This window comes from Macaca thibetana, chromosome 11 (genome assembly GCF_024542745.1).
Source record: "Macaca thibetana thibetana isolate TM-01 chromosome 11, ASM2454274v1, whole genome shotgun sequence".
Lineage (NCBI taxonomy): Eukaryota > Metazoa > Chordata > Mammalia > Primates > Cercopithecidae > Macaca > Macaca thibetana.
In genome coordinates this window covers 116,059,735-116,087,692 of record NC_065588.1, presented here as the reverse complement: position 1 = coordinate 116,087,692, position 27,958 = coordinate 116,059,735, and the positions used below count along the sequence as shown (strand labels likewise).

The window sequence follows — 27,958 nt, the reverse complement described above, 5'->3', positions numbered from 1 at the left end:
AATCAAACATTTTACTTGAGGCTTAATATTCTTCTTCAAGATTTTTTTCCTGTGTATGTACAAACACATGTAATAATTCCTTATTTATTACAAAAAAGGGGTTGTACTTTATTCTTTACAGGATTTCACTTTATATTGTCATGGACAATTTTCCATGGCAGTATGAATAAATGGAATCCATTTGTTTTTAATATCTTCGTCTTATCCCATTGTTTACATATGTCATATTTTAGCCTGTCTTTGATGGATAGCTGAATGATTTCCATGGCTTTTTCTCCTGTTACAAACAATACTGCAAAGAATCTATTTATCTTTCTATTTATCTGCAAACTATTGTAAGTACCTGTAAAGTAAATTGTTAGAAGTGGAATTACTAGGTCAAAGGGGATATTTTCACATTTAAATTTTGAATAGAGGCTGTCAGTTGCCTTCCACACTGACTATAAAAGGAAAAGATTGTATCACATTTATTGCAAGCCTTCTGAATTCTGCTGGGTGCTGAGGGGAATACAGAAAGGATATAAGAGAGTGGTTGCCCTCTAGGAATATCCGTCTACACTGTACCTAATCCTAGGGAATGTCTGGGGTGTCAACTTGTGGGTGGGGAAGTGGGTGGATTTAATTCAACTTTTCAAGCTTGCCTTGCAAACACTGTGCATGGTGTCTGGGACTAGTCTTTCATTATATTGATTCCCCTGAGTAACAGATGTAATTTTCTTAGGGCAGGGACTTCATCCTATGTGACTTACAGTGTGCCTTACACATCTTCTTTGTTTTGTGGAGACCTTGTTATTGTAACATGTCAGGTGATATTTGAGGATCTAATTGAGGCATTCCCTATTTTTGGGTGTGTGAATAATTAATAACTTTGGCATTCTATACAGGTCATGGAATATCAGCCTGGAGGGGACTTGCTGTCACTTTTGAATAGATATGAGGACCAGTTAGATGAAAACCTGATTCAGTTTTACCTAGCTGAACTGATTTTGGCTGTTCACAGTGTTCATCAGATGGGATATGTGCATCGGTAAGTGAGACTCTGGTAGCATTTTTATGCTGAGGATTTTTCTGTGTTGCATAAGAGTTCCTGCATGGAAATGAGTGGATGAATGATTTCAGGATCAAGATAACGCTCCATCCAATTTTTAGCCAGTCTACCAATAACTGGCTGAAAGCAGACTTTCCAAAAGGGAGGACATTTCAGCTTGCCCATCCAGCAGTGCAATAGATCTAGAATTGTAATGTGCTCAGGTTTGCTAGTAAGATCTGGTAATGTAGCTAAATAAGACTGGGAACTCTTGCATGGGTTATTTGGATTATATGATAGAAGAACTGAATTTGGTTTGCAGAAGGAAATGTCATACCACACAGTAGTGTAAGACCATGGAGCTGTACTTCTGTAACTGCACGTTAGAATTTACAAAGATTTTTTTTTTTTTTTTGAGATGGAGTCTAACTCTCTTGCCAGGCTGGAGTGCAATGGTGCCATCTCGGCTCACTGCAACCTCTGCCTCCTGGGTTCAAGTGATTCTTCTGTGTCAGCTTCCCAAGTAGCTGGGATTACAGGCACGCGCCGCCACACCCAGCTAATTTTTGTATTTTTAGTAGAGACAGCGTTTCACTATGTTGGTCAGGAGGGTCTCAATCACCTGACCTCGTGATCCACCCACCTCGGCCTCCCAAAGTGCTGGGATTAGAGGCATGAGCCACCGCGCCTGGTTTACAGAATCTTCAGTTGATAAGTAGTTCTTCATGTCTTCACTCATCTGTTGTTTTGTGTACATCTGAGAATGTTGTGGGAATACAACGATTGTTAGGCCAGGAATCACAAAATCTGAGATAGAGTCTCAGCTTTTCCATTGGCTAGCTACATAACCTTGGGAAAATTTCATAGCTCCTTTTGGCCTTAGTTTTCCTAATGTAAAATGTGTGTCTCTAGGAGAAATAATCCATTGAATAATATGTGTTTCATTTCTCTTTTCTTTCCCTCCTATTCTTCCTCTCCCCCTCCCTCCCTCCCTCCCTCTCTCTCTCCTTGCCTTTTGGTTAACTTTGTTTTGCAAAATGTATGCTAAGCGTTTATATCCATCAATAGAGGAGGTCTATATAGCAGAATACATAAACAAAGATTTTTGGCTCAATCGAAATTCTAGGTTAGCAGTTGCTTGCTGATTGGGATGGAAGAGGCAATTCATGGTCCTGATTTTCTTACAGAGACATCAAGCCCGAGAACATTCTCATTGACCGCACAGGACACATCAAGCTGGTGGATTTTGGATCTGCAGCAAAAATGAATTCAAACAAGATGGTAACAAAATGGAATAAGATAGCTTAATAGAGTTAATACTAAAAAGTATTCTTGGTCCTCCTAAGTTTGGGAAGTGTTGGGATAAAATGGTGAACAACGTTCACCTTTGGCAGTGTATGGGGGTCAGGAGGGGACACAGAACTATTTCCCAGACGGTGGCACCTTTTCATTTATAGTGCCTGTTAATACCCTACAGGACATTTTTAGGAGCATTCTTATAGTTTGGTTAGAAATAAAGGAAAAAGCTTATTTTGTTTCTCCCTTCATTTTCCTTGCCTGTTACAGACTGTCTTCTGTTATGTTATCTTTTTTACTTTAAAATATTTCGATGAAACAGAAACTCCTGTATGTCAAATCCTGTATTTCCTATGCAGCAAAATTGAAATTAATCACTGGAGCATTTGAACCAAATATCCTTAAGTGTTAAGAACCAAGTGCTCAAAATGTCATTTTTAAGTCTTGGATCTTTGGTAGAAATTGCACTCTATTCCACATGCTAAGTAGGACGGCAGGAGGGTAGCTACTGAGATCAAGAGCGAGAATACTTTAGGAAAAAGATGACAAAGTAAAAAAAGATTAGAGTTTAAAAATCGTCTAATAAAGTTGGTATGTACTAAAATATGAATTTTGAAGTCAACTCTGCAAAAAAGGATATGTCTAAGAGAAAATCGACTTAGGTTTTAAGACTGATTTTACAACTGAACCACTTGGTGACCTAGACAAATCCTTGGGAACTTGATCTTTTATACTTTCTCTACAAAAAACTGATGCTAGTTAAAATGCACAATTTAAGAGGTTAGAGAAGCTGCTCTTCAAAACGCCCCTCAAGTCTGAGAGTTAAATCCTTTATATAAAGGACAATATGTAAAATTTTCTTTTTTTCTTAAACTGCTTTCAGAAAGGTGGGTATTGTTAGGCTGATGTTAAGAAAAGGCTTGGAGTTGCGTGAACTTTTTGCTCTCTAGCATGTGGCCTGTGTGTTCTGCAGACCTGAGACCTACTTGAGAGAATTTTCTTGGTGTTCAGGCCCTTGGAAAAATAAGTTCCCCATGTTGTCCAGTGTCAGAGTTTCTCAACCTCAGCACTATTCTTTATTTCAGGTTATTTTCTTGTAATCTGTTCACTTGATCATTACATTAAAAATTAGATCATATTGCTATAACTACAAAGCATTTTATGTTTTAAAAATTATGTACAATTTAGAAACAGGCATGAAAACTTAGGTATTAATCTTAGTGGAATAAAGCACAGAAAAAAAGTTAAAATAATGCAAAGTTTTATCACTTAGGATTAAAAAATTTATATGGGCCGGTAGAGTGCCTCACACCTGTAATCCCAGCACGTTGGGAGGTCGAGGCGGGAGGATTACTTGAGTTTGAGACCAGCCTGGGCAACGAAATGAGACCTAGTCTCTACAAAAAATAAAAAAATTAGCCAGATGTGGTGGTACATGCTTGTGGCCCCAGCCACATGGGAGGCCAAGACAGGAGGATCGCTGGAGCCCACGAGGTTGAGGCTGCAACGAGCCACGTTTGCACCACTGCATTCCAGCGTGGGTGACAGAACCAAGACCCTGTCTTAAAACAAATTTATATGCTGCATTCGTGAAATTTAAAAAAATCATGAATTTAGAAATAAATTGAAGCATAGGTACATTGACAATGTAACCTCAGCACTACTGACATTTTGATCTGAATAATTTTTTGTTGTGGGGCCTGCCCTGTATAAGATATTTAGCTGCATCCCTGACCCCTTCCTCCTAGATGCCATTAGCACCCTCCCCTCCAGTTGAGATAACCAAAAATGTCTCTAGACATTGCCAGATGTGCCTGGGATGGGATGACTGGGGGAAGTGGGATTTGAGAACCCTTAGTTGATCATGCCTGCAGTAGGTTGAGAAGCATCAGAAAGCTAATTAATTAGACAGGAATATGCGTTTGCAGTAAGAAAACCTGCTCAGAAAACTAATCAAGATCCAAAGTTACTGCTTGGTAAATAAAGAGGAATTAAGAATAAGACCCTATCTCTGTATCTGAGGTCATTCTCTTCAGAGCTTTTGATGGAGAGACAGGGTTCCCAGTTTCTATTTTTCAGTGCTTCAAACCGCCCTTTTCATTTATAATTGTAACAACCTTCACTCCAGGTGAGGAGCCTCCCGGGTTTATTTGCAACAAAGGCTCAATCTCTGATTATTTTGGTCAAGGAGATATGACACTCAATACCACACACTTGAGAATATTGCCTCTCTTTTTTCCCTTGTGCTTTTAGGGTTGGAACGTGACAAGCAGATAAAAAGGAATTTTTTGCATTAAGTACAAAGTCCCTTTTGTTATAGAAGAGCAATAATCTGCACACTAGATCAAGTCAAGTGTGGATATAAAATTATGATTTTTGGGGGGATATTTTTAATAGTGGTATTGGATTAAACATATTTCCTTTGAATGAAATGTCTGTAGGCCTAAAGTAGGTTCTAAATGTTACCTGTACTCATAGTATACCGTATAAAATATAATCCACATTTACTGAAACTATCATATATTACTTACCCCAAATCAATCAGTCCCTTGCCTATTACCCCCACATATTATCTTTGTATTTTGGATACCTGTGAATCTTAGATCTGTTCAGTTTTCCATTATCCATTGTCTTATTTCAAGCTTCTCATTCAGAACGTTGCTTTGGAGTATTTTCTGTTAGTAAACACAGGGCCTAGTGACTGTAGGACCTGCTGTGTGACTTAGGTCACCCACTTCTCTTTATTAGAATCTCAAAGAATGGTGAACAGCTGAGTTCCAATCATCTCATTTGGCTATCATGAAAATGGTCGTAAGGAGATTGTAGATAAACCACATTATATAGCATGGTAAGTGATAACCCCATTTAGCAGTTGCAACCCCAGAAGAGATAGCCCTTTTTAGATTTATGTGGGAGTCAAAAGCTTTATTTTCCGTAAGAGGAACAACGTAGTGAGAACTCCTTTTCCCCCTGCTTCTGCAGGTATACACTTATGCCCTAGGCAGCGTGTTGGGTAAAGCTAGGTTTAAATAGTTTTATGTTTAAGCATTTCTTTCTTTTTTTTTTTTTTTCTTTTTCGAGACAGAGTCTTGCTCTGTCCCCCAGGCTGGAGTGCAGTGGGCGATCTTGGCTCACTGCAACCTCCGCCTCCTGGGTTCAAGCGATGCTCCTGCCTCAGCTCCCCAGGTAGCTGGGATTACAGGTGCCTGCCACCATGCCCGGCTAATTTTTGTATTTTTAGTAGAGATGGGGTTTCACCATGTTGAATGAAGCATTTTATGGAAAGGAGTTAGGAGGAGGAAGACACTGATTTTCTTTCATCCTCATCTGCTTTTTGTTAGTAAAAGAATCTGCTGAGTTCACTTTTCTTTCTCCCTCCCTCTCTCCCTCTTTCAGTTCTCCCCCGCTTTCCTTCCTTCCTTCCTTTCTTTTCCTTCTCCCCCTTTCTCCCAAAATACGGCAGACTCTTCTGTTCCCTAGTCATTCTCATATAGTCTTCTGAACTTGTTTATTTTCTTCCCTGTCAATACAGTAAAAATTAACTAAGTTGGCCAGGCACGGTGGCTCATGCCTGTAATCCCAGCGCTTTGGGAGGCTGAGATGAGCGGGTCACCTGAGGTCAAGAGTTTAAGACCAGCCTGGCCAATGTGGTGAAACCCTGTCTCTACTAAAAAAAAATACAAAAATTAGCTGGGTGTGCGTGCCTGTAGTCCCAGCTATTCAACAGGCTGAGTCAGGACAATTGCTTGAATCCGGGAGGTGGAGGTTGCAGTATGCTGAGATTGCACTTGCACTTCAGCCTGGGTGACAGAGCAACACTCTGTCTAAAAAAAAATTAACTAAGTTAAGTAGTACCTGGGCCCTATCAGATAGTGTCCTCCTGCAGGCAGGCTGGGCCCCTACTATAGGTTCACTTTTAACATCTCACTCAAATTAACTGGCTGAATTGCTACCAGAGGAGAGTGAAAGCATATTGCAAAATCATAATCAGGACATGTGAGATTACATGTTGAACAGGTTTAATGTGCTTGGGGGTCAGTGACTAATGGGAACTTAGCAGTCATTAACTGTCATTACAAGCCTTTGTTAATTACTATTACACACTTAGAGATTTGTTAATTAACAAAGAGTAATGCCTTTGCTAATCACTATTATGCACTTAAAGAGTAAGCCAGTGGGTATTTTTCCCTTCATAGCTTTCTAGTACAAATTAATAAAATGTAGAAAATTAGAAAATGATTGTGCATAAATATGTATAATCATGTATCTGTTAGGGGGCAAAAATTCGTTGGGGAATTATCTTTCTTTGATAAGTCTCATCATTAGTTTGAAAATGAGGCATTGGCAATTCATACTGTTTGGCTGGGTCATCCTGAGAAACATGCCCCAGTCAATTCTGTTTTTGCAATTCTTTGGTTGTGAACAAGTGACTGTGCCCTGTGAGCTGCAAATAAGGAGAACTGAATATTCCTGAACAGCCTGTGGCAATAAAACAAAATCCAATAAATGCAAATGGTATGTATTGGACAATTGTGTAGTTAGGTCCTGCAAGGTCATTAGACATAAAGGATAAGTATTTAATCAACAATATAGTAGCATTTTCATTACCTAGTCAAATCAAGATGTTATAGTTTTCCTTCTCTTGTTTTGTTATTTAAAAAGTATCTATTGCGGCCAGGCTCCATGGCTCACACCTGTAATCCCAGCACTTTGGGAGGCCGAGATGGCTGGATCACGAGGTCAAGAGATCGAGACCATCCTGGTCAAACATGGTGAAACCCCATCTCTACTAAAAATACAAAAATTATCTTGGTGTGGTGGCACGCACCTGTAGTCCCAGCTACTTGAGAGGCTGAGGCAAGAGGATTGCTTGAACCTGGGAGGCGGAGGTTGCAGTGAGCTGAGATCACGCCATTGCACTCCAGCCTGGCGACAGAGAGAGACTCCATTTAAAAAAAAAAAAAAAAAACAAACCCCCAAAACTATTGCTTATTGTCAGTGCATTTTAACCAAAATCCTTTAGTTTAATCCTAATCCTGTGCTGAGCTCTTTAGCATTTACATACATATTAAAAAAACAATATCAGCCCAGATTTCCCAACATATTAAGGCTTCTCCTTGACTTAACCTATTTTCAGTTCTTCAAGCTTAAGTCACCCTGTGGTTTTGTCTTAGACCAAATATTTTCCCCTTTGTCTCCCCTTCTGTTCATCAAGCCAAAACTGCTTGTAGGTTTCTTGGATGGTGTGACCATCTGGCTTTCTTGAAGGGGCATTTATAGTGGAAGTTTTATTGCCCAAAGCAGTGGACAATCCACGTCAGGAATGGTCGTATCACACTGCTGTCTGAGTTTAGGGCTTGGAAAAACCTATATCAGAATGTGGGCCCAAGGGAAGGGGTGAAAAGAGAGGAGAGGGAAGAATAGGTCTGTTTCATATAATGAGAAAGTCTCATGGTTGAGGAATGGACGAGATTCAAGTTACAGGCTGGAAGAGCTTCATCCAGAGTCAGCCCTGGGGAGAGGAGACCTCATCATGTCCTCATTAAACATTCACTTTCCTCTCCACACCCGGTTAAAGCAAGCAAATTTACTTTCTTGGTGTAAAGCCCAGACTTCGAGGTATGTGGCCTTACCCACAAAATCTCTTGGCTCACTCAGGGGCACTTACTATCGTTTAATGAGGAAAAAGTTCTTTTGCACCATATATACTGCTGACCTGAGAGAAGCCCATTATGATATAGAGTTATAGGACAGCTGGTCAACACACTATATAACTAAAATCAGGTCCTCTCTGTTTTGATGGGGAGAAAAGTTAGAGAAAGAATCTCTAGACTTCAAATTTCATGGCTCAGTAAAACGTCAAAATAATTTTGAAGACCAAAGGGGTTGCCAGCTTACTAAGCTGTGTAGACAGGGGTGGGTATGAGGGGAAGAAAATCTACTACTTTCATCAACAGCATATCAAGAAACAAAGGACATTTAAACACTAAAAAAGTCAGAAGGACAAAGTCTCAGAAAAAAAGGTCGGTCCTTTAAATGGATTACATTTAGCTTTATAAAATGCCATCCTGTATTGTCCTAACCTTTCTTTGCCAAGGTCAAGTGCTTGGGTGTCATTGAATTATAAGCCCCTGGGTTCTGAACAGTGGGGGAGGGAATCATAGGAACAAGCGTTAGGGATGAGGAAAAGGAACTCATTAACCTTGGGCCCTGGGTGGAAGTTAATTATCATGTCTTGCCCTGTGGGTGGGTTGAAGTAGGAACATTAATTCCAAAGGCAGTTTTCCAAATTTTTGAACTTGAGATTTGTAATATTATATTGCCAGTTAGCCACCAGTTTTGTTTTGTTTTCTTTTCTTTAACAGTCTCGTTGTCACCCAGGCTGGAGTGCAATGGCTCAATCTTGGCTCACTGCAACCTCCGCCTCCTGGGTTCAAGCGATTCTTGTGCCTTAGCCTCCCGAGTAGCTGGGAACCACAGGTTTGCACCACCACGCCTGGCTAATTTTTGTATTTTTAGTAGAGATGGAGCTTCACCATGTTGGCCATGTTGGTCTCGACCTCCTGGCCTCAAATGATCCACCCACCTTGGCCTCCCAAAGTGCTGGGATTACAGGCATGGGCCACTGCACCTGGCCAACCACCAGTTTTCTAGTAACGGTTAGGTTGATCTTTTAGATTCATTTTTAGAGTTTATTATCATTTTGCTGTTATCATAAGAGAAGTTCTATTATATCAAAAACTTGTATTAGAAAAGACATCTTCCATTCCCGGTATATATCCAACTCTCATTCGTATCACCAAAGGGTGTATGTGTATCATCCACAACTCTTGCCCTTTTGCCCTTGGATTGCATTATATGCTTTGTGCTTTTTTTTTTTTTTTTTAAATTAGTAAAGCATTTGCATTTCCTGACAGTGTGCCACTTGACAGCAGGTTTCAGTGCCTGGGAGAATAGTAATCAGTGGCAAATCAGCTTGTGTCTGAAATGTGGCTGTTGGCAGTCTACTTGAGGATAATTGAAAGTTTGCTGTATTCGTTTTATTGATGGGATTCTAGGTGAATGCCAGACTCCCAATTGGGACCCCGGATTACATGGCTCCTGAAGTGCTGACTGTGATGAATGCGGACGGAAAAGGCACCTACGGCCTGGACTGTGACTGGTGGTCAGTGGGCGTGATTGCCTATGAGATGATTTATGGGAGATCCCCCTTCGCAGAGGGAACCTCTGCCAGAACCTTCAATAACATCATGAATTTCCAGGTAAAGAGTCCTTAGAAGATTTCGAGGTCATATTGAGAGACGTTATTTAAAAATTGTGCGAATGAGGCTGGGCGCGGTGGCTCACACCTGTAATCCCAGCACTTTGGGAGGCCGAGGTGGGTGGATCACAATGTCAGGAGATGGAGACCATCATGGCTAACATGGTGAAACCCTGTCTCTACTAAAAAAAAATACAAAAAATTAGCCGGGCATGGTGGCGGGTGCCTGTAGTCCCAGCTACTCGGGAGGCTGAGGCAGGAGAATGGTGTGAACCCGGGAGGCAGAGCTTGTAGTGAGCCAGGATTGCACCACTGCACTCCAGCCTGGGCAACAGAGTGAGACTCCACAAAAAAAAAAAAAAAAAAAATTGTGTGAGTGAATGTTTATAGAATGTTGTTTAAAAATTGTGTGTGTGAATATTTTATAGGTATCGTGTGAATTAATGTTTATAGAATGTTAGATGTTATTTAAAAATTGTGTGAATGAGGGTTTCAGCAGTGCTAGAAAATAATAATAGCAAATACTTATATAGCACTTAACTCTGTGCCAAAGGCTATTCTAAGCATTTTATTAATTGTATTTCACGGAATCTCAGCTGCCAGTAATGATAAGACTACACCATTATTTTATGTACTGCTAAGAAAGAAAAACTGCTGCCAGTGAGTCTATGATACTTTTATTGATTATAAAATACATCTTGATTTCAGTGCTGTTAACTGTGAATAACTGTGAGTCTTAGAATTGAGGAGATACAGTTTTAGTTAGTTAGTTAATCTTCAAGCAACCCTGTGAGGTAAGTATTATTATTTTCATTTATAGATGAGGAAACCAAAGCACTGAAGGTAAAGTAACTTGCCCAAAATAACATAGGCAGTCTGGCTCTGAAGTCCATGCTCTTGATTTTTCGATATACTCCTTCTTAGTACTAACTATTGAATATGGTATTAAAATTGAGGAAATGAATTAGAAATACAATTATATATAGATATGTGTTTTACTCTGTGTATGTGTGTGTGTATATATATATATATAGTAAAACTATTTTCTAATAACTGTACTTTCTACTACATTAAGCCTATTTATTTATTTATTTTTTTGAGATGGAGTCTCGCTCTGTTACCCAGGCTGGAGTACAGTGGCACAATATCAGCTCACTGCAATTCCTGCCTCCTGGGTTCAAGCGATTCTCCTGCCTCAGACTCCTGAGTAGCTGGGATCACAGGTGCCCACCACCATGCCTGGCTAATTTTTGTATTTTTAGTAGAGATGGGGTTTCACCATGTTGGCTAGGCTGGTCTTGAACTCTTGACCTCAGGTGATCCGCCTGCGTTGGCCTCCCAAAGTATTGGGATTACAGGCATGAGCCACTGTGCCCAGCTCATGAAGCTCATTTCTTAAGGCTCTGATAAATGTGTATTTTTTAGTTTCAACTAAAAGGAAAAGGAACGTATTTCCTAGGTTTTTGTATCTCACCCAGTTTTCATCTTTTGGGAACGCTTAATACATATTTTTATGTAAATACATTATTAGTTATTCTTGTGCCTCCTCTTGAGTGAAAATTTCCCCTTAGATGACTCTTGGAGCTAATTTATTTCCTTCCCTTTAGCTCACTCACTCATTCAATCATTCAATAACGAGTGCATTATCATACCATGCACTGTTAGGTACCAGGTTTACAGGGATGAGCAGAAGAAGCAGGCCCTCTCTGCCTTCTTTATTTTTCATCACACTGAAATCACAGCACAATGTAGGTGCAAAAGTAGAGTGCAGAGGGAACATGCAGAAAGGAGTTATAGGATAGAAAAGGTAGCCAAGGAAAGCAGCGAGAACAGCGTGATTTGTTCAGGGAGCTTTAAATAGCTCATCATTGTTGGACAGCAAAGAGAGAGATGGGGAGCGTGGCGAGATGAGATGGGAAGGGGAGCCGGGGTCAAGCCATGGAGGATGCTGAACCCCTACAAAGGAACTAAGCCTATTGATGTGAACAGGCCACTTATTTTGGGAACATGCCTTTGGTCCAGAGGGAAGAGGGCACGAAACTTCCTTCTCTAAAAAACAACAACAAAAAAAGAAACTTGCATATATGAGAAATACTTTCTTCACTTTGAGGCATGAGAAATGGAATCCCTGCTAAGGAAATTCTTTTGTTTTTTTGGAACAGCGGTTTTTGAAGTTTCCAGATGACCCCAAAGTGAGCAGTGACTTTCTTGATCTGATTCAAAGTTTGTTGTGTGGCCAGAAAGAGAGACTGAAGTTTGAAGGTCTCTGCTGCCATCCTTTCTTCTCTAAAATCGACTGGAATAACATTCGTAACTGTAAGTAGGGCTATTTTCCTTAATTTGGGATGTTGGGATTATGAAACACTCAAGAGAGATCTGAGATTATTCTGGCCCAAAGAAGCTTCGGTAAATTATATAAATAAAGGCTGTAGTTATCTACACGAGTAGTAAAGGCTAATGATATAGCCGTCTTTGAGTAATAATTCTGCTTTAAAATTGTTTATGTAGAACTGGGTCATTTATCAAACTCTGTGTTTATGTGGCCTTTAGAATATTATCCCTCAGTAAGTTAGAGGCACAGATTAATGGAGTTTGAAGGTTATCACTTGGTTTGACACAATTTCTTCCAGAAAAGTGGATCTAGATATTTCATTCACATATCAGGAAAAAGACTCAGATTAGGCAACATGCCCAGGTTGTTCTGCTAATGGCTGAGTTTAAACGAAAACCATAAACACCTCCCTGTATTTATTCATTTGTTTCCCTCAATAATATTTGTCTTTGCTCACAAGCATGTAAAACCTATAATGTATATGCACAGTAGATTCATTCATACATCACTTTTTATAATCAGTTAGTGCACACTGAATGAATTCATTAAAAACAAAGACTGGGTTTATTATCAACAGAAACCACACAATGCTCTTTTTTTCTTTTACCAGTTGGTGATCTTTTAAAAATCTTTTTAATTCTTGGATGTGTTGTTGATTGAATGTCTTCTAATAACTGGACCCGATGATCAACATGGATTAGAGCCAGTAGGAAAGCAGTTTGAGTATGTGTTTTGTTTTTGGTGATGGAGGGAGGTTGGGAATGGAATCTGCTTCTAGGTGTCAAAACCAGGCTTCTGATTGGAGATGTGTTATAATTGCTTGCACCTTCAGCTAGGACATAGTATGGTAAAAATTCAGTATTGTCCAGTTGTAAGCCATTTTGATGATTTCTCTAACCTGCTGAAATATTTAAGTAGGTTGCATTTCCATAAATCTTTCTTGGCAAATGTTTTTATTATTCGGGTGGCCACATTGCTTTATTTTTCTAAATAAATAGACATCTCCCCCCAAATCTCCAAGGTTCAGACCTTTTAATCAGTAATATATTTTCAGGGCATTCTTCCTTTTATGCTTTTGGAAAGATCTGATAGACTTTCTTTTAGATGCTATTCAAGTACTTAATCTTTTCTTGTCTTGCCTTTTTATCTCTGTAATCTTCTTGAATAAGCACTTAATTTTTTTTATTCATGAACTTGCTGATCATGCCTAAGAATATATCTCCACCTAAGTAAGTCAGTGAATGGTGATTACCTGAGTAAAGTTATAGTAGTTCCCCACCCTCCTATCTGTGTTGCATATGTTCCCAGACTCCCAGTGGGTGTGTGAAACTGATGATAGGACTGAAACCCAGTGACACTGTTATGTATAACACTGGGGGCCGGGCGCGGTCACTTACGCCTGTAATCCCAGCACTTTGGGAGGCCGAGGTAGGCGGATCATCTGAGGCCAGGAGCTTGAGACCAGCCTGGCCAACATGGTGAAACCCTGTCTCTACTGAAAATACAAAAAGTAGCTGGGCATGGTGGCGCATGCCTGTGGTCCCAGCTACTCGGAGGCTGTGCATACATATCTGTGTTATATAAAGTTTAACTTATAAATTAGGCATAATGTATTTGACTCCCAGCTCCCAGTGTAGTGACTCTGAAGACTCACAAAATGTATTTTCTTTACAAAAATTTTTTTTTTGAGACGGAGTTTTGCTCTTGCTGCCCAGGCTGGACTGCAGAGGTGCGATCTCAGCTCACTGCAACCTCTGCCTCCCGGGTTCAAGTGATTCTCCTGCCTCAGCCTCCCAAGTAGCTGGGACTACAGGCGCCGCCATCTCGTCTGGCTAGTTTTTTGTATTTTTGTAGAGACGGAGTTTCACCGTGTTAGCCAGGATGGTCTCGATCTCCTGACCTTGTGATCCGCCCGTCTCGGCCTCCCAAAGTGCTGGGATTACAGGCTTGAGCCACCGCGCCCGGCCATGCCTGGCTAATTTTCTATTTTTAGTAGAGACAGGGTTTCTCCGTGTTGGTCAGGCTGGCCTTGAACTCCTGACCTCAGGTGATCCACCCGCATTGGCCTTCCAAAGTGCTGGGATTACAGGCGTGAGCCACCGTGCCCAGACCCCAATGTTAACTCTTACATAACAGTGTCACTGTCAAACTAAGTGTTTGAAAAACTATTTGTCAAAACTAATATTGGTACATTACTGCTAACTACACTTGAGACTTTTTTTGGATTTTACCAGTTCTCCCACTCATGTCCCGTTTCTGTTCCAGGAATCAATCCATGGTACCATATTGCAGTTAGGGTATTTATATTTGATGGGACTACTCCTAGTTTAGATACTTAGTGTAGCTCAGTCAGCAGGTGGGATCTTCGTGCCCACTGAGGATTGGTAGTGCGTTTTCCTGGTGGTTTTATGGAGTTTCCGACTATGCAGAGAGGCATGGTATTAACTTCACTGTCTCCTAGCAAATTTTCCTGTTTTTCACCAACCTCTGATCCCTGCATTATTTGCAATCAACTCAGAGATTTGTGATTGAAAACATTGCTTGACTCCATGCTCTGTAAGCTATTTTCTAACTAGGTAACTATAACATAAATTATGCTTTTATCTAGTATGGTTTTTCATAAACACATGTTGAGTGATTTTCATCAACCAAAATACTTTGAATCATTAAGTTTCCCAAGTTCATGGTTGCTGCTTAAATGCCTGGTAGTTCCAGGCTGTTGAATATTTCCGCCTTTTGCAATAAGAGATTGTCCCTTGTTAAAAGCAACATTAGCCTTTGTGCGGTTTCACCCCCAATTCTTCTTTTTCTTGTTGTAACCAATGAAAGGAAGTACTGCTTAACACAGCAGGTAATAATCTTCTAAAACTCATTATCTCAAGAGGTGGTCTCGGCAGGACATATAAATATAATTTAAGAAAGGTCTTGGCAAATTTATGAATGACAGAACTGGGAGTGGCTACCGAGAGAAACTAGGATGTGCCTTTGTATTGACACTGAGGTCAGGTGTAGCTTCTGTACCCTCCTGGGTCCTGCCCCTTGGGGTTGCTGCAGGCAGCACCCCATGAACCAGGCATCTGACCCAGTTCCAGGATACTTATTCTTCCAGCAAGTCGAACACTGTGATGAGTGACTGCCACGCTCATGGGTCACCAGGCTCTCATTATTCTGTTTCATTTCCAGCCTCCCACAAGATTGGTTTTTCAGCTGCTTATTTATTATTATCATTATTTCAAGGCTGCTTTCCAAGTTTCAGTGGGGGGTTTCCTAAGCGTACCAGCTGCCCTGGCTGTGCCGTTCCGGCGATGTTTCAGATGCTGGGCTGGATTCTGGCTGTAACCAGCCTGATCTTTCTGGGCTTCAGGAAAGCTGAAGCCAATCAGAACTCCTCTTTCTTCCCTTTGGGATTATGCCTACCTTGCCTGGCATCGTGTACCTGCTCCCATCCATGGGAAAGTTTTGCTGTCTTCTATCAACGTCTTTTAAAATATCTTCCCCCAAGGCATCGCGACGTCAAGGGAACCAGCACACTTGTACCTTTTATCCGAGACTGCCATATCTCAACAGTGAGAAACACATAATGCAAGTGGTGATCACAGATTATTTCCTAGGACATTTATGGCTAACGTGCTAGAGAACTCGGATGGTCTGTTGCGTCTGACATGGGCTTTTTCTCTTGAGTTGTCTTTCTTTTGCTATTCTCAGAAAGACAGAAATGATCCTGATTTTTCAGGTCCTCAGCATTTGTTAGCAGAAAATACATTTTGTTTCCATCTGGCAGTGACTCAGTGGTGGTCCCATGCTGATGAAACACTGAGATAGTCTTCTTCCAAATAGGTGTCGTTTTGATTGTTGCTGCTTATTTGCTAACTGGCCCTGAATGGTGCAAATGAAACCTCAAGTGTATAATATGGTTGCTCAGTAATCCTGAGGGAAGGCAGTCTTTGGTTTAGGGGAGAGGGATTCTGTGCCTACTTAGCTTCAGGTGAAATTCTTTTTTTTAAAATATATATATATTTTTTATTATACTTTAAGTTCTAGGGTACATGTGCACAATGTGCGGGTTTGTTACATATGTATACATGTACCATGTTGGTGTGCTGCACCCATTAACTCGTCATTTACATTAGGTATGTCTCCTAATGCTATCCCTCCCCCCACCCCATGACAGGCCCTGGTATATGATGTTCCCCTTCCTGTGTCCAAGTGTTCTCATTGTTCAATTCCCACCTATGAGTGAGAACATGCGGTATTTGGTTTTTGTCCTTGTGATAGTTTGCTGAGAATGATGGTTTCCAGCTTCATTCATGTCCCTACAAAGGACATGAACTCATCCTTTTTATGGCTGCATAGTATTCCATGGTGTATATGTGCCACATTTTCTTAATCCAGTCTATCATTGTTGGACATTTGGGTTGGTTCCAAGTCTTTGCTATTGTGAATAGTGCCGCAATAAACATACGTGTTCATGTGTCTTTACAGCGGCTTGATTTATAATCCTTTGGGTATATACCCAGTAATGGGATTGCTGGGTCAAATGGTATTTCTAGTCCTAGATCCCTGAGGAATCGCCACACTGTTTTCCACAATAGTTGAACTAGTTTACAGTCCCACCAACAGTGTAAAAGCATTCCTATTTCTTCACATCCTCTCCAGCACCTGTTGTTTCCTGACTTTTTAATGATTGCCATTCTAACTGGTGTGAGATGATATTTCATTGTGGTTTTGAGTTGCATTTCTCTGATGGCAACTGATGATGAGCATTTTTTCATGTGTCTGTTGGCTGCATAAATGCCTTTTTTTTGAGAAGTGTCTGTTCATATCCTTCGCCCACTAAACAATATTGCCGACCATACTAAAGGACTAGAAAAAAAAAACCCAAGGAGCTACATGGTGCTTAATTCTACATACAAAAATTTGTAAGAATTTCACCTGAAGCTGTTACAGATTTTTATGTGTGGAATTAAGCACCATGTGGCTCCTTGGGTTTTTTTTTTCTAGTCCATTAGTATGGTCGGCAATATTATTTAGGGAGTACGTATTCTGTGCTAACCACTAGTCATTCAAGTACATTACACTGTACTCCTTCAAAACACTTCTGTCAAATGTAAGGATTATTATACCCATTTTACAGATGTGGATACCGTGGTAACTTGGTCAAGGTCATATGGCAGGTAAATAAGGGATTCTGGATTTGGGTGGAGGTCTGTGTGATTCGAAAGCCCATACTCTTTCTATAATACCATATACGTCTTTGCATAAATCATTGTTATAAGTAATAATATTTGTGATGATGGCAAATAATAAACCATGTCACACTAGGGAGTAATTTAATTTCTAGGTCTATTTAAGAACATTTGGAATGGCAGGAATTGAATTTTTTTTTTTTTTTTTTAAGTGATGGAGTCTTGCCATCTTTGCCCAGGCTGGTCTCAAACTCGTAGGCTCAAGTGATCATCCTCCTTCGGCCTCCCAAAGTGATGGGATTACAGGCATGAGCCACCATGCCCAGCCTAGAATTGCAGGAATTTTTGAATTGATGATTCATTCTGATATTTGAATTTCTACAGTATGTTAAGTGCAGTGTCAGGTGCTGTGGCTCCATTGATGAACACATTTGGGTATGGCCCTACCTTCACTGAATTTAGAGTCTAAGAGCCTAACTGGTCTTTTGCTTGAATAGAGCTGTGGTCCTGTTAAATTGCTATACCTCCAAATGATGGGAAGTTTAATGCTTCATAGGCCTCCCCTCACTGGTTTACTGAACCACATGTGCTTGATTTTAAGCAAAATACAGACCATAGGCTGTGACCTGGTGATCCCTTCCCCACATACAGCATCCTGCTAACCTATAACACTCCGCATGTCTCAGATCTAGTCTGGGAAAGGACAATGTTGGATTGATGGCCCACTTCTAATCTTGGGATTCCTAGTCTTAAGATGAATTGAGAAGACTCAGGATGTGTCCTGTTTTCTGTTTATTGAGAACAGGATTTCTCAACCTTGGCACTGTTGACATTTGGGGACAGATAATTCTTTGCTGTGGGGGCTGTTGTGTGGATTGCAGGACGTTGAACAGTATCCCCGTCCTTTCTCCATGGATACTAGTAGCACCCTCTCCCTGCAGTTGCAACAACCAAAAATGACTCTAGACATTGCCCCGTCTCCCCTGGGGGGCTACAGTCACCTTCACTTGAGAACTGTTGATTTAGAAGAATTGGCCAGGTTATTATCAGGAGAGGGAACATCACAGTAATCTGAATCTCTCAATACTGCCACTGTTAACAAACAGCGAAACTATTACGTGGAGGCAGTAGGACCTTGCTACTCAGAGTGTGGTCCCTGGACCAGCAGCATTGGCATCACCTAGGAGCTTGTTAGAGCTCCAGAGACTCAGGCCTGCTGAGTCAGAAGCTGCATTTTAATAAGGCTCCCGAGGGGATTTCTGTGCATATTAGAGTTGCAAAGCCCTGCCAGAAGAAGAGATTAGATGCTAGCCTCAGAGTTTCTTGCTCATCTTTGTGGGTCTTCCTTGTTTTGTCTTCGGGCTTAAGGTATAGGGAGGCCACTTTTTGGCTCAGGAGTCCTATGGGTGAATGGGACTACTTAGAACTGCTGGGTTTTAGGCCTTGCTTTGAGGAATTTAAAGCTTTTCTCTTAGACAGACATTATGTCCTTCATATCCTTCAAAATGGTGGTTTGACCTAATGTCTGCCTTATGATAGCAAAAAGACATTTCCTTGACTCTCCGAACCCCACTTTACTGTTGTCCCATATTGGCTTTTAATTAAGGATGGAATAAGTGTTCTTCACTAACATGTTTATACAGGTATGATATTACCATGCCATTTATTGAGTGCCTACTATGTGCCAGGAGCTCTGCAAAGTGCTTTATGCTTACTATTGTTCCATTTATTCTTCCCAAAACCTCTGTGAGGCAGGTTCTATCACTAGTCCACAATACAGATGAGGTCATGGAGCCCGAAGTTGGCAGTGATAGGAGTCAAACTCAGATCTCCCTGACTCCAAATTCTCTTTGCTTTTATTTGAAAAAGTGGTATAGCCCATAGCAGAAAATTCACATTATACAGAAGGTTTTACAGTGAAAAATGCCTCCTTCCCACCCCACACCCAACCCCTCTCCCTCAAGCAAACAACTACTGTCAATTTCTCATAGAACTTTCCAGAATATTCTATGCTCCTATAACACTAGCACAACCTATCCTGTTAACAACATCTTTATGCTGCCTCCCAAGAATTCAGTATTTTTTTTTTTTTTTTTTGAGACGGAGTCTCGCTCTTGTTGCCCAGGCTGTAGTGCAATGGCGTGATCTCGGCTCACTGCAACCTCTGTCTCCCGGGTTCAAGGGATTCTCCTGCCTCAGCCTCCCGAGTAGCTGGGATTACAGGCATGCACCACCACGCTTGGCTAATTTTGTATTTTTAGTAGAGATGGGGTTTCTCCATGTTGATCAGGCTGGTCTTGAACTCCCAGCCTCAGGTAGTCCACCCACCTCAGCCTCCCAAAGTGCTGGGATTACAAGCTTGAGCCACCGTACCCAGCCAAATTGAATGAAGCAGTCTTTATACTTCATTCATTTAAGCATGGCCCTGCCATGCTTATCCTTCGAATCTGCCACTCTACCATTGGTTTCTGATACGCAGTGCTCTTCTTCCCAAATGAAAACCCCTATGGCTTTTTTTGTTTTAAACAAGGCCACAGCTAATATCATGATTTTAACATTAGTTTTTCGTTTATTTTATTTAGTGTCCTGCCTGTAGAATTGCATTATCTCAATGGCTTGTGCATTGTGTGTGTGTGTGTGTGTGTGTGTGTGGTGTGTAAGCACGCACGTATTTGTTTTGGGCCTTTTTTTTTTTTTTTTTGAGACAGACTCTTGCTCTGTCAGCCAGGCTGGAGTGCAGCGGCATGATCTTGGCTCACTGCAACCTCTGCCTCCTGGGCTCAAGCAATTCTGCCTCAGCCTCCCGAGTAGCTAGGATTACAGGCATGCATCACCACACCTGGCTAATTTTTTGTATTTTTAGTAGAGACGGGGTTTCACCATGTTGGCCAGGCTGGTCTTGAACTCCTGACCTCAGGTAATCCGCCTGCCTTGGCCTCCCAAAGTGCTGGGATTACAGGCGTGATGTTTTGGGCCTTTAAAAGTTCATCTTGTTTGTGTATTCATTTGTTTGGGGCCTTTTAAAGTTCTTCTTGTTTGGGGCTTCCTGTCATTTGAGCAGTTATCGGTCATGTTTTGTTTTCTAAGCTAGTTCCATGAGGATGGTAGATATGCTTCTCTGTTAGGCTTGGTTGGCCCTTAAATGTATCTTCCTTTTGGACACTCACTTACTTCAGAGGCAGGAGGAAGTGAGGAAGAGGAGTTGAGTCTGGAGTATCAGCGTGGACGGGAAGGGGAGCAAGAGGGGTGGGGTGGTAAAGTAGTGATGGTAGAAATTCAGCTTACTAGACCAGGAGTGTGTGGGCACCACCTACTAAAACAAAAAAGGAATAATGAAGAGATATAGTCAGTAGCTCTTATTATCTCTTATGGGATATGTAGGCAAATATTTGTGTGTCTCTTGGGGGCTGTTCTGTTTTTAGAAGGCAAATTATTGATAAGAAAAAATAGGCCAAAAAGAGCTAAATGCTTATGAATTGGGATTACAGGATTTTCCCCCTCTAGTCTGAATTTAGAAGCTACTTCTGGAGATGTTAAAAATATGTAATATTCTACTTTATTCCAAGATAAATTGAAGACAACTTATTCTAGAGATAATTGCAATATTAAAAATATAACAATGAATAAATAGAGAAATCTAGATGAAAGGAGTATGAGGATAGGGAAATAAAGTCAGGGTTAAAAGTAAAAACAAGGAAGTTTCTGTCAAGTTGCCAAAGGAAGAATGATTTGGGACTCTCAGTCTCCCAGTGACCAAAACAGAAAGCAGAATATTAACAGTTACAAGAGCCCCAGTCCCATGAGAAAAAAGTCCAGAATGCTTTGCTCAGAGGAGACGCAATTTTCTGAATACTGAGCCCTGAGGAATTTCACCACTGGGTTTCCCATAAATGAGACCCCCTGTCACCTGGTGGGCCCCATCCTTTGGAAACGTACCCTGGCAATTTCCATAGGACTGCTTCCTTCCGGGCCTCTTAGTGCAAGCCAACAGTGCAATGCCAAATCCAAGTTTGGTAAATCATTTCTAAGTGAGATAAATTAATGCCTTTTTTGGGGGAATATGGGAAACAGAGAGTGGGTTTGTTGGAGAGCCCATAAATTGGAGTCTTCAACCCTTAAATTCTCACTTGCGGGAAAACCTTTCACAACCAAGCAAACGTGGAAATGATTTGGCCAAAGATTCAAAATTATATTAAACATCTGGGACTATATTCAGCAGCCAACTTTCTAATCAATTCTGTGAGTATGGTGATTGCAGTTATGCTCATTTTCTGAGGGTGAAGTTTGGATAGAACTAAAGAGGGCGGTTGGCAGGAATCAAAAGAGATGAAAGCCTCAGGACAAAGAGTTAGAGGCCCAGGTGGTTCATGACTGAGAATTTGGAAATGATTTCTGGTGTCTCACTTCAGAGAAAATAAATATAGCCAACTCTGTTCATCTGTGGTGATGGAACATTCAGCTACAGCATTGGCAGTTTGGGATCTAAGACCACCCTTCCAGCACTTCAAAATTCTGACTTATAAAGGACACACACAAAGAACAGATAGCCAGATAGGGACCAAAATACCCACTTTATTCTTGGCAAGGCAAGCACTCAGTAAGCTCTGAAGCAGGGCTCTGGTAAATTTGCCCATCCTACCAACAGAAAAGAATGGTGGCCTTCCTTCATGAACGGGGGGGGGCCTTGCCACAACAGGGGGCCTGATGGTAATAAGGAGGACAAGGCTGGTTGGTTGAGCGCCTGCTACGCCTGTGCCTAGGCAGTAAAAGAGGAAGTTTTAAGTTTGGCCCTTACTTTCAAGACAGAGTAATTCTGCCTTCTAGTATAACATGGCCAAATAAATGTCTACTTTTCATGAGCCAGATAACCTTCTTCCTTATTGGAGGAGTGAGTAGAAGGGTGAGACCTAGCCAGGTGCGATGGCTCACGCCTGTAGTCCCAGCACTTTGGGAGGCTAAGGTGGCCAGGTACCTGAGGTCAGGAGTTCGAAACCAGCCTGGCCAACATGGCAAAACCCCATCTCTACTAAAAGTACTAAAGTTAGCTGGATGTGGTGGCATGTACCTGTAATCCCAGCTACTCGGGAGGGAGGCTGAGGCAGGAAAATCTCTTGAACCTGGGAGGTGGAGGTTGCAGTGAGCAGAGATCTCACCCCTGCACTCCCACCTGGGCAACAGAACGAGACTCCATTAAAAACAAAACAAAACAAAACCAAAACAACAACAACAACAACAAAAAAAAACAGAAGGATGAGACTAAATGTGTGTGTTTCTTCAACACTAATGCCTTTTGGAGTGAAGGAACCTGAGTGTAAGCTCCTTAGACCACAGAAGGATTGGGGACAAAATATCTCACTTCCCAACAGTTGCAAACAAATTTGTTGAGGAATAATAGACATATAATATGTCACATGTATGTTAAGTTTGACATGAACCTGTGAGATTATCACTAGGCTCAAGATAATGAACATATTTGTTCATCACCCCAAAGAGTTTCCTTCTGCCCCTTCTGCACCTCCCCATCCCTTCCCTCATCCCCAGGCAATGACTGATACCCTTCTTCTTATTGTAGTTTGTATTTTCTAAATTTCAACATACATTGAAGCATACAGTATTTACTTATTTTGTCTGTCTTCTTTCACTCAACATTATTCTGTGATTCATCCATACTGTGGGAGGTATCACAGTTCATTTCTTTTGATTGCTGAGTAGTATTCCATTGAATGGATATACCACAATTTGTTTATCCAATCCCCTGCTGATGAACAATTTGGGTTGTTTATAGCTTTTGGCTATTTGAAACAAAGTAGCATTTATCATTCCTGTACAAGTCTCTGGACATGTGCATTCATTCCTCTTGGGTAAGCATCTAGGGGTGAAATGGCTACATCATGGGGTAGGCATATGTTCAACTTTTCAAGAAACTACCAAACGTTTCCCGAGTGGTTGTCCCATTTTATATTCCCAGCAACAGTGTATATGTAAGAGATCTTCCTCTACTTCCTTGCCAACACTCCTCAACAGTTGGATTTAAAGTCACTCATATTCTGGAGTATAGTCAGCTATGAAGATAGGCTTAAGCTTTTTCAAATGAGAAAATTTGGAACATTCATATATATATATATATGTTTGTGTGTGTGTGTATATATATATATATATATATTTTTTTTTTTTTTTTCATGCCATTGACTTGATGAAGAAGCTAGGTCATTGTCCTTATCATCCACCTCCTGGATATGTCTCTTAGCTTTCTCAGTAGGGGGTGGTGGTGGTGGGTTTGTATTTTTTCTTTTAGCCCCTGTAAACCAGAAAACAGCTCCAAAGGCTAAGATAGATTCTGACTTTGCTGGTTTTCAGTAAGAATATTTGGTAGAGGGGCTTCCACTGACCTACGAGGGAACAGTTTTTTTTGTTGTTGTTTTTTTGGTTTTTTTTTTTAGATGGAGTCTTGCTCTGTTGCCCAGGCTGGAGTGCAATGGCATGATCTCGGCTCACTGCAACCTTTGCTTCCCAGGTTCAAGTGATTCTCTTGCCTCAGCCTCCTGAGTAGGTGGGATTACAGGCTTGTGCCACCACACCCGGCTAATTTTTTGTATTTTTAGTAGAGATGAGGTTTCACCATGTTGGCCAGGCTGGTCTCCAACTCCTGACCTCAAGTGATCTGCTCACCTCGGCCTCCCAAAGTGCTGGAATTACAGGTGTGAGCAACCGCAATGGGCCAGGGAACAGTTTGAGCAGCAGAAAGATTACAGTGGCTTGGAGCATATCAAATATATAAAAATTCATGAGTCTATAATGATGCTGAAAAGACATCTCATTGGTCACTCCTGAAGGTTGCTGAGGCCCCAACTCATTACTCGGAATGTTGCTAAATACAGGGAAAGCACCAAGCATTTATCCTGCCTTTCTATTTGAGTTGTATGCTAGGGTATCCAAATTGTTGATGTGCTAATAAAGGTAGAAGGAATGATTAAATTAGAAAAACCACCGTTTTGCAGCCTTAATGAAATAATAGCTTTGGACAATGATCATAAATGGCTGCTGAATCCATTAAGTGATTGGAGGGAACTTTATGGCAGAGGGATCAGGCTGATACGGTTGGAACCTGTGAATCACTCAGTATCACAGGAAAGAAGACAGGCAGATATTGTATGTCCCCTAATGTCATGCAGTAGGAAGCAGAGAGCACATCCTGGGCAATATCCTTGCCAAAAGAATTCTACATGAATGCCCGGAAGGCCTTGCATTTAACTGCCAATTCAACAGAAAACACAGGGGACAGAGAAACGTGTTAAATGATGCCACAAGGTTGCAATCAACCAAGTCCAGAATGTGGGAAATTCTATGAGAATGCATGATCCAGCTTCTTAAACCAATAAATGACATTAGAGAGAGAGAGAGAGAGAGAGAGAGAGTGTTATAGGTTAAAAGAGACATATGAACCAAAACATTGTGTGGACCTTGGTTGGATCCTGATTTAAGAAACCAATTATAAAGAGACATTTTTGGGACAATTGGAGAAAACCAAACACAGGCATGGTATTAGATAATGTTAAGGAGTTACTGTTAATTTTGTCAAGTGTGATGAGAGTTTTTAAAAAGCGGTTATGTTTTTAAAAAAGTCATTATATATATATATATATATATATATATAATGTGTTTTATATGTTAGAGCAGTAGATCTCAACTGGGAATGATTTGGCCCCACAGGGGACATCTGGCGATGTCTGGAGACTTTTTTTTTTTTGAGATGGAATCTCGCTCTATTGCCCAGGCTGGGATGCAGTGTGGCATGGTCTCGGCTAACCGCAACTTCCAATTCTGGGTTCAAGCTATTCTCTGGAGATATTTTTGATTGTCATGACTTGGGGGTACTATTAGCATCTAGTGGGTAGGTAGAGGCCAGGGATGCTGTTAAACACCCTGTAATACACATGACAGTGCCCCACAACAAATAATTTTCCAATCCTAAATGCCAGTAGTGCCACAGCTGAGAAATCCTATATTAGAAGTACTTATTGCAGTTGTTATGGGTGAAGTGATATGATGTCTGATTTTAATAATGAACAAACAAGCAAACAAGGCAGGGATGGGTGTGGATGAAATGAGAGTGGGAGTGGCTAGTTGTCGAGGCCAATGATGGGCACGTGAGAGTTAATTTTATATTACTACTTTGGTGCATGTACAAATTTTCGTAATAAAAATTTAAGAATAAATCTTCTCGCTGTTGGAGGAAAGTTTTGAGAGGCCGAGGTGAGAGATCACTTGAGGCCAGGAGTTCGAGACTAGCCTGGGCAACATAGCAAGACCCCTGTCTCTACCAAAAAAAAAAAAACCAAAAACCTAGCTAGGTATGGTGGTGTGCACCTGTAATCGCAGCTACTTGGGAGGCTGAGGTGGGAGGATTGCTTGAGCCCAGGAGTTCAAGCTTATAGTGAGCTATGATTGTACCCCTGCACTCCCTCCTGGGCGTCAGAGTGAGACCCTGTCTCTAAAAGAAAAAAAAGCTTGGAGAAAAAGATACTAAAGAGATTGGGAAGGCAGCAAAGAATGAATCTAGTCTGATATGTTATTGGGTATAGGTAATTCATGGGGGAAGGTGCTGAAAGGGAAGGTTGCCTGGGCCTACAGCAAGCAGGTGCTGATAAGCTAGCTCCTTTGCTATTATTTAAATGTGTCCTGGTTGGGCCAGGTGTGGTGGCTTACGCCTGTAATCCCAGCACTTTGGGAGGCCAAGGTGGGCGGATCACTTGAGGTCAGGAGTTCGAGACCAGCTTGGCCAACATGGTAAAACCCCATCTCTACTAAAAATACAAAAAAAGTATCTGGGCATGGTGACGCACACTTGTAATACCAGCTACATGGGAGGCTGAAACATGAGAATTCCTTGAACCCAGGAGGCAGAGGTTGCAGTGAGCCGAGATTGCGCCACTGCACTCCAGCCTGGGCAAAATAGCAAGACTCAGTCTCAAAAAAAAAAAAAATTTCCCTGGGGAATATCCACTGGGGTGAAAAACTGGGTATATCCAAATTCAGCTTTGCAAAGAAATGCACTCATGACTAGTTGCAATTTGAAATGTTCCTCTTCTGAGTATTTCTAGCCTATGTAGGTGTTTCACAGATTGCTGAGTACCTAGACTGAGAGGGAGAGAAAAAAACAAAGTAAAGCTAAAATGTTAAGAAGTCTGGTTAAAGTGCTATCCAGAAGTGAGGGAAAGCATCTCTAAAAGTATGAAATCTGTGGGGAAGCGTAAGTTGATTACCAAAAATTGAATATTAAGCAGCTTCATTGGGACATGGCTTTTGGGTATGGCGAGAGTCAGCTAGAGCTCACATCTCCATTGAAATCCACCACCAGAGAGGTTATCTGCTTAGCTGTTGGCAGCCAGACCCTGGCATTGTTTAGACTGATTGATGGAAGACCACTTTGGGAATGCTGGCTTCTTTATTCATTGACTTTGAAGACAGCATTGTAAAAATTGATCACCAGCCCAAATCGATGTTACCCTGAAGTATTTTTATGACTTTTTGGGGAGGCAAAGATATGGGATAATTTTTAATTTATTTAAGTCTATTGCAAACTGGATCTACTTTATCTTCTTTTTGAACTACCGTTTTTTGGTTTTTTGAGAGAGAGTCTTACTTTGTTACCCAGGCTAGAATGCAGTGACACACTCACAGCTGACTGCAGCCTTGACCTCCCAGGCTTAGATGATCCTCCCGTCTCAGTCTCCCTGGTAGCTGGGACTACAGGTGTGCATCACCACCCCTGGCTAATTTTTTAATATTTTTTGTAGAGACAGGGTTTTGCCATGTTGCCCAGACTGGTCTTGAACTCCTAGACTCAAGTGATCCACCTGCTTTGGCCTCCTAAAATGCTGGGATTACAGATGTTAGCCACCAGGTGCAGCCTTGAACTTCTTATATGCAATGTGTCGTGTGGGCAAGTCATACCTGACCACTTCCCAGTGGAAGGGGAGAAACTAGGGGGCTTGGCTGAGGCCTTGGCTGAGGCCTTAGGCAATGTAATCTGTTTTCATGGGATCAATTACTTACGTATATTTAGTAGCCAGCTCTATTTGCTGATCCCTAATCTGTTCTCTTGGTTCATTCCCATGAGACTTCAATATGGGATATCTTCCTCTTCTTCCCATTGCAGTCTTTTCTCTCAGAGTTGTTCCCATGATAAGAGCTCCTATCAGAATCTCTGCTCTAACATCAGTTGTCACATTTTGCCACTCTTTTTTTTTGAGATGATGGAATCTCACTCTGTTGCCCAGGCTGGAGGCAGTGCCACCACCTCAGCTCATTGCAACCTCTGTCTGTTGGGTTCAGGGGATTCTCCTGCCTCAGCTTCCCGAGTAGCTGAGATTACAGGAGCACACTCCAGGCCAATTTTTGTATTTTTTTGAGTAGAGATGGTCTTTCACCATGTTGGCCAGGTTGCTCTCGAACTCCTGACCTTAAATGATCTGTCTGTCTCTGCCTCCCAAAGTGCTGGGATTACAGGTGTGAGCCACTATGCCCAGCCACATTTTGCCACTTCTTTCTATAACCTGAATGTGGAAAAACTCAAATTGTCTTTCCTCCACTCTCACACCACAACCGTCAATACCACAGAAGACTCTGTGACCAGATGTGTGGGGGCTTTCTCCCCACCACCAAGCAAGCAGTCAGTTCTGCAGTGGACACCACTGGGCGTCCTCCCGTTCAGTCCCGGCACTATCTGCCTGGAGGTAGGGCTCAATCCCACAGGCGGGGGGCTCAGTCCCCAAGAATGTCCCCTCTTCAGACACCAGTTGCAAGTCCAGGCCTCTGGAACTTCTCACTGACTGGTTTCAAATTGGGGTTCCTGC

The 27,958-nt window shown here is 41.5% G+C and overlaps 2 protein-coding genes across 7 annotated transcripts in view; one reads left to right on the top strand and one right to left on the bottom strand.

The window, feature by feature from the left end:
- CIT (citron rho-interacting serine/threonine kinase) overlaps positions 1–27,958 on the top strand; it is a 201,700-nt gene that overhangs the window by 42,369 nt on the left and 131,373 nt on the right. For all 6 annotated transcript variants that reach the window (XM_050747837.1, XM_050747836.1, XM_050747835.1 and 3 more), the window contains 4 exons: positions 885–1,027; positions 2,215–2,308; positions 9,382–9,585; positions 11,747–11,900. In XM_050747837.1, coding sequence (XP_050603794.1) covers positions 885–1,027; positions 2,215–2,308; positions 9,382–9,585; positions 11,747–11,900 — 595 coding nt within the window. The remainder of the gene's footprint in view (positions 1–884; positions 1,028–2,214; positions 2,309–9,381; positions 9,586–11,746; positions 11,901–27,958) is intronic.
- BICDL1 (BICD family like cargo adaptor 1) overlaps positions 1–27,958 on the bottom strand; it is a 718,679-nt gene that overhangs the window by 632,829 nt on the left and 57,892 nt on the right. The gene's annotated exons all lie outside the window — the stretch shown is intronic.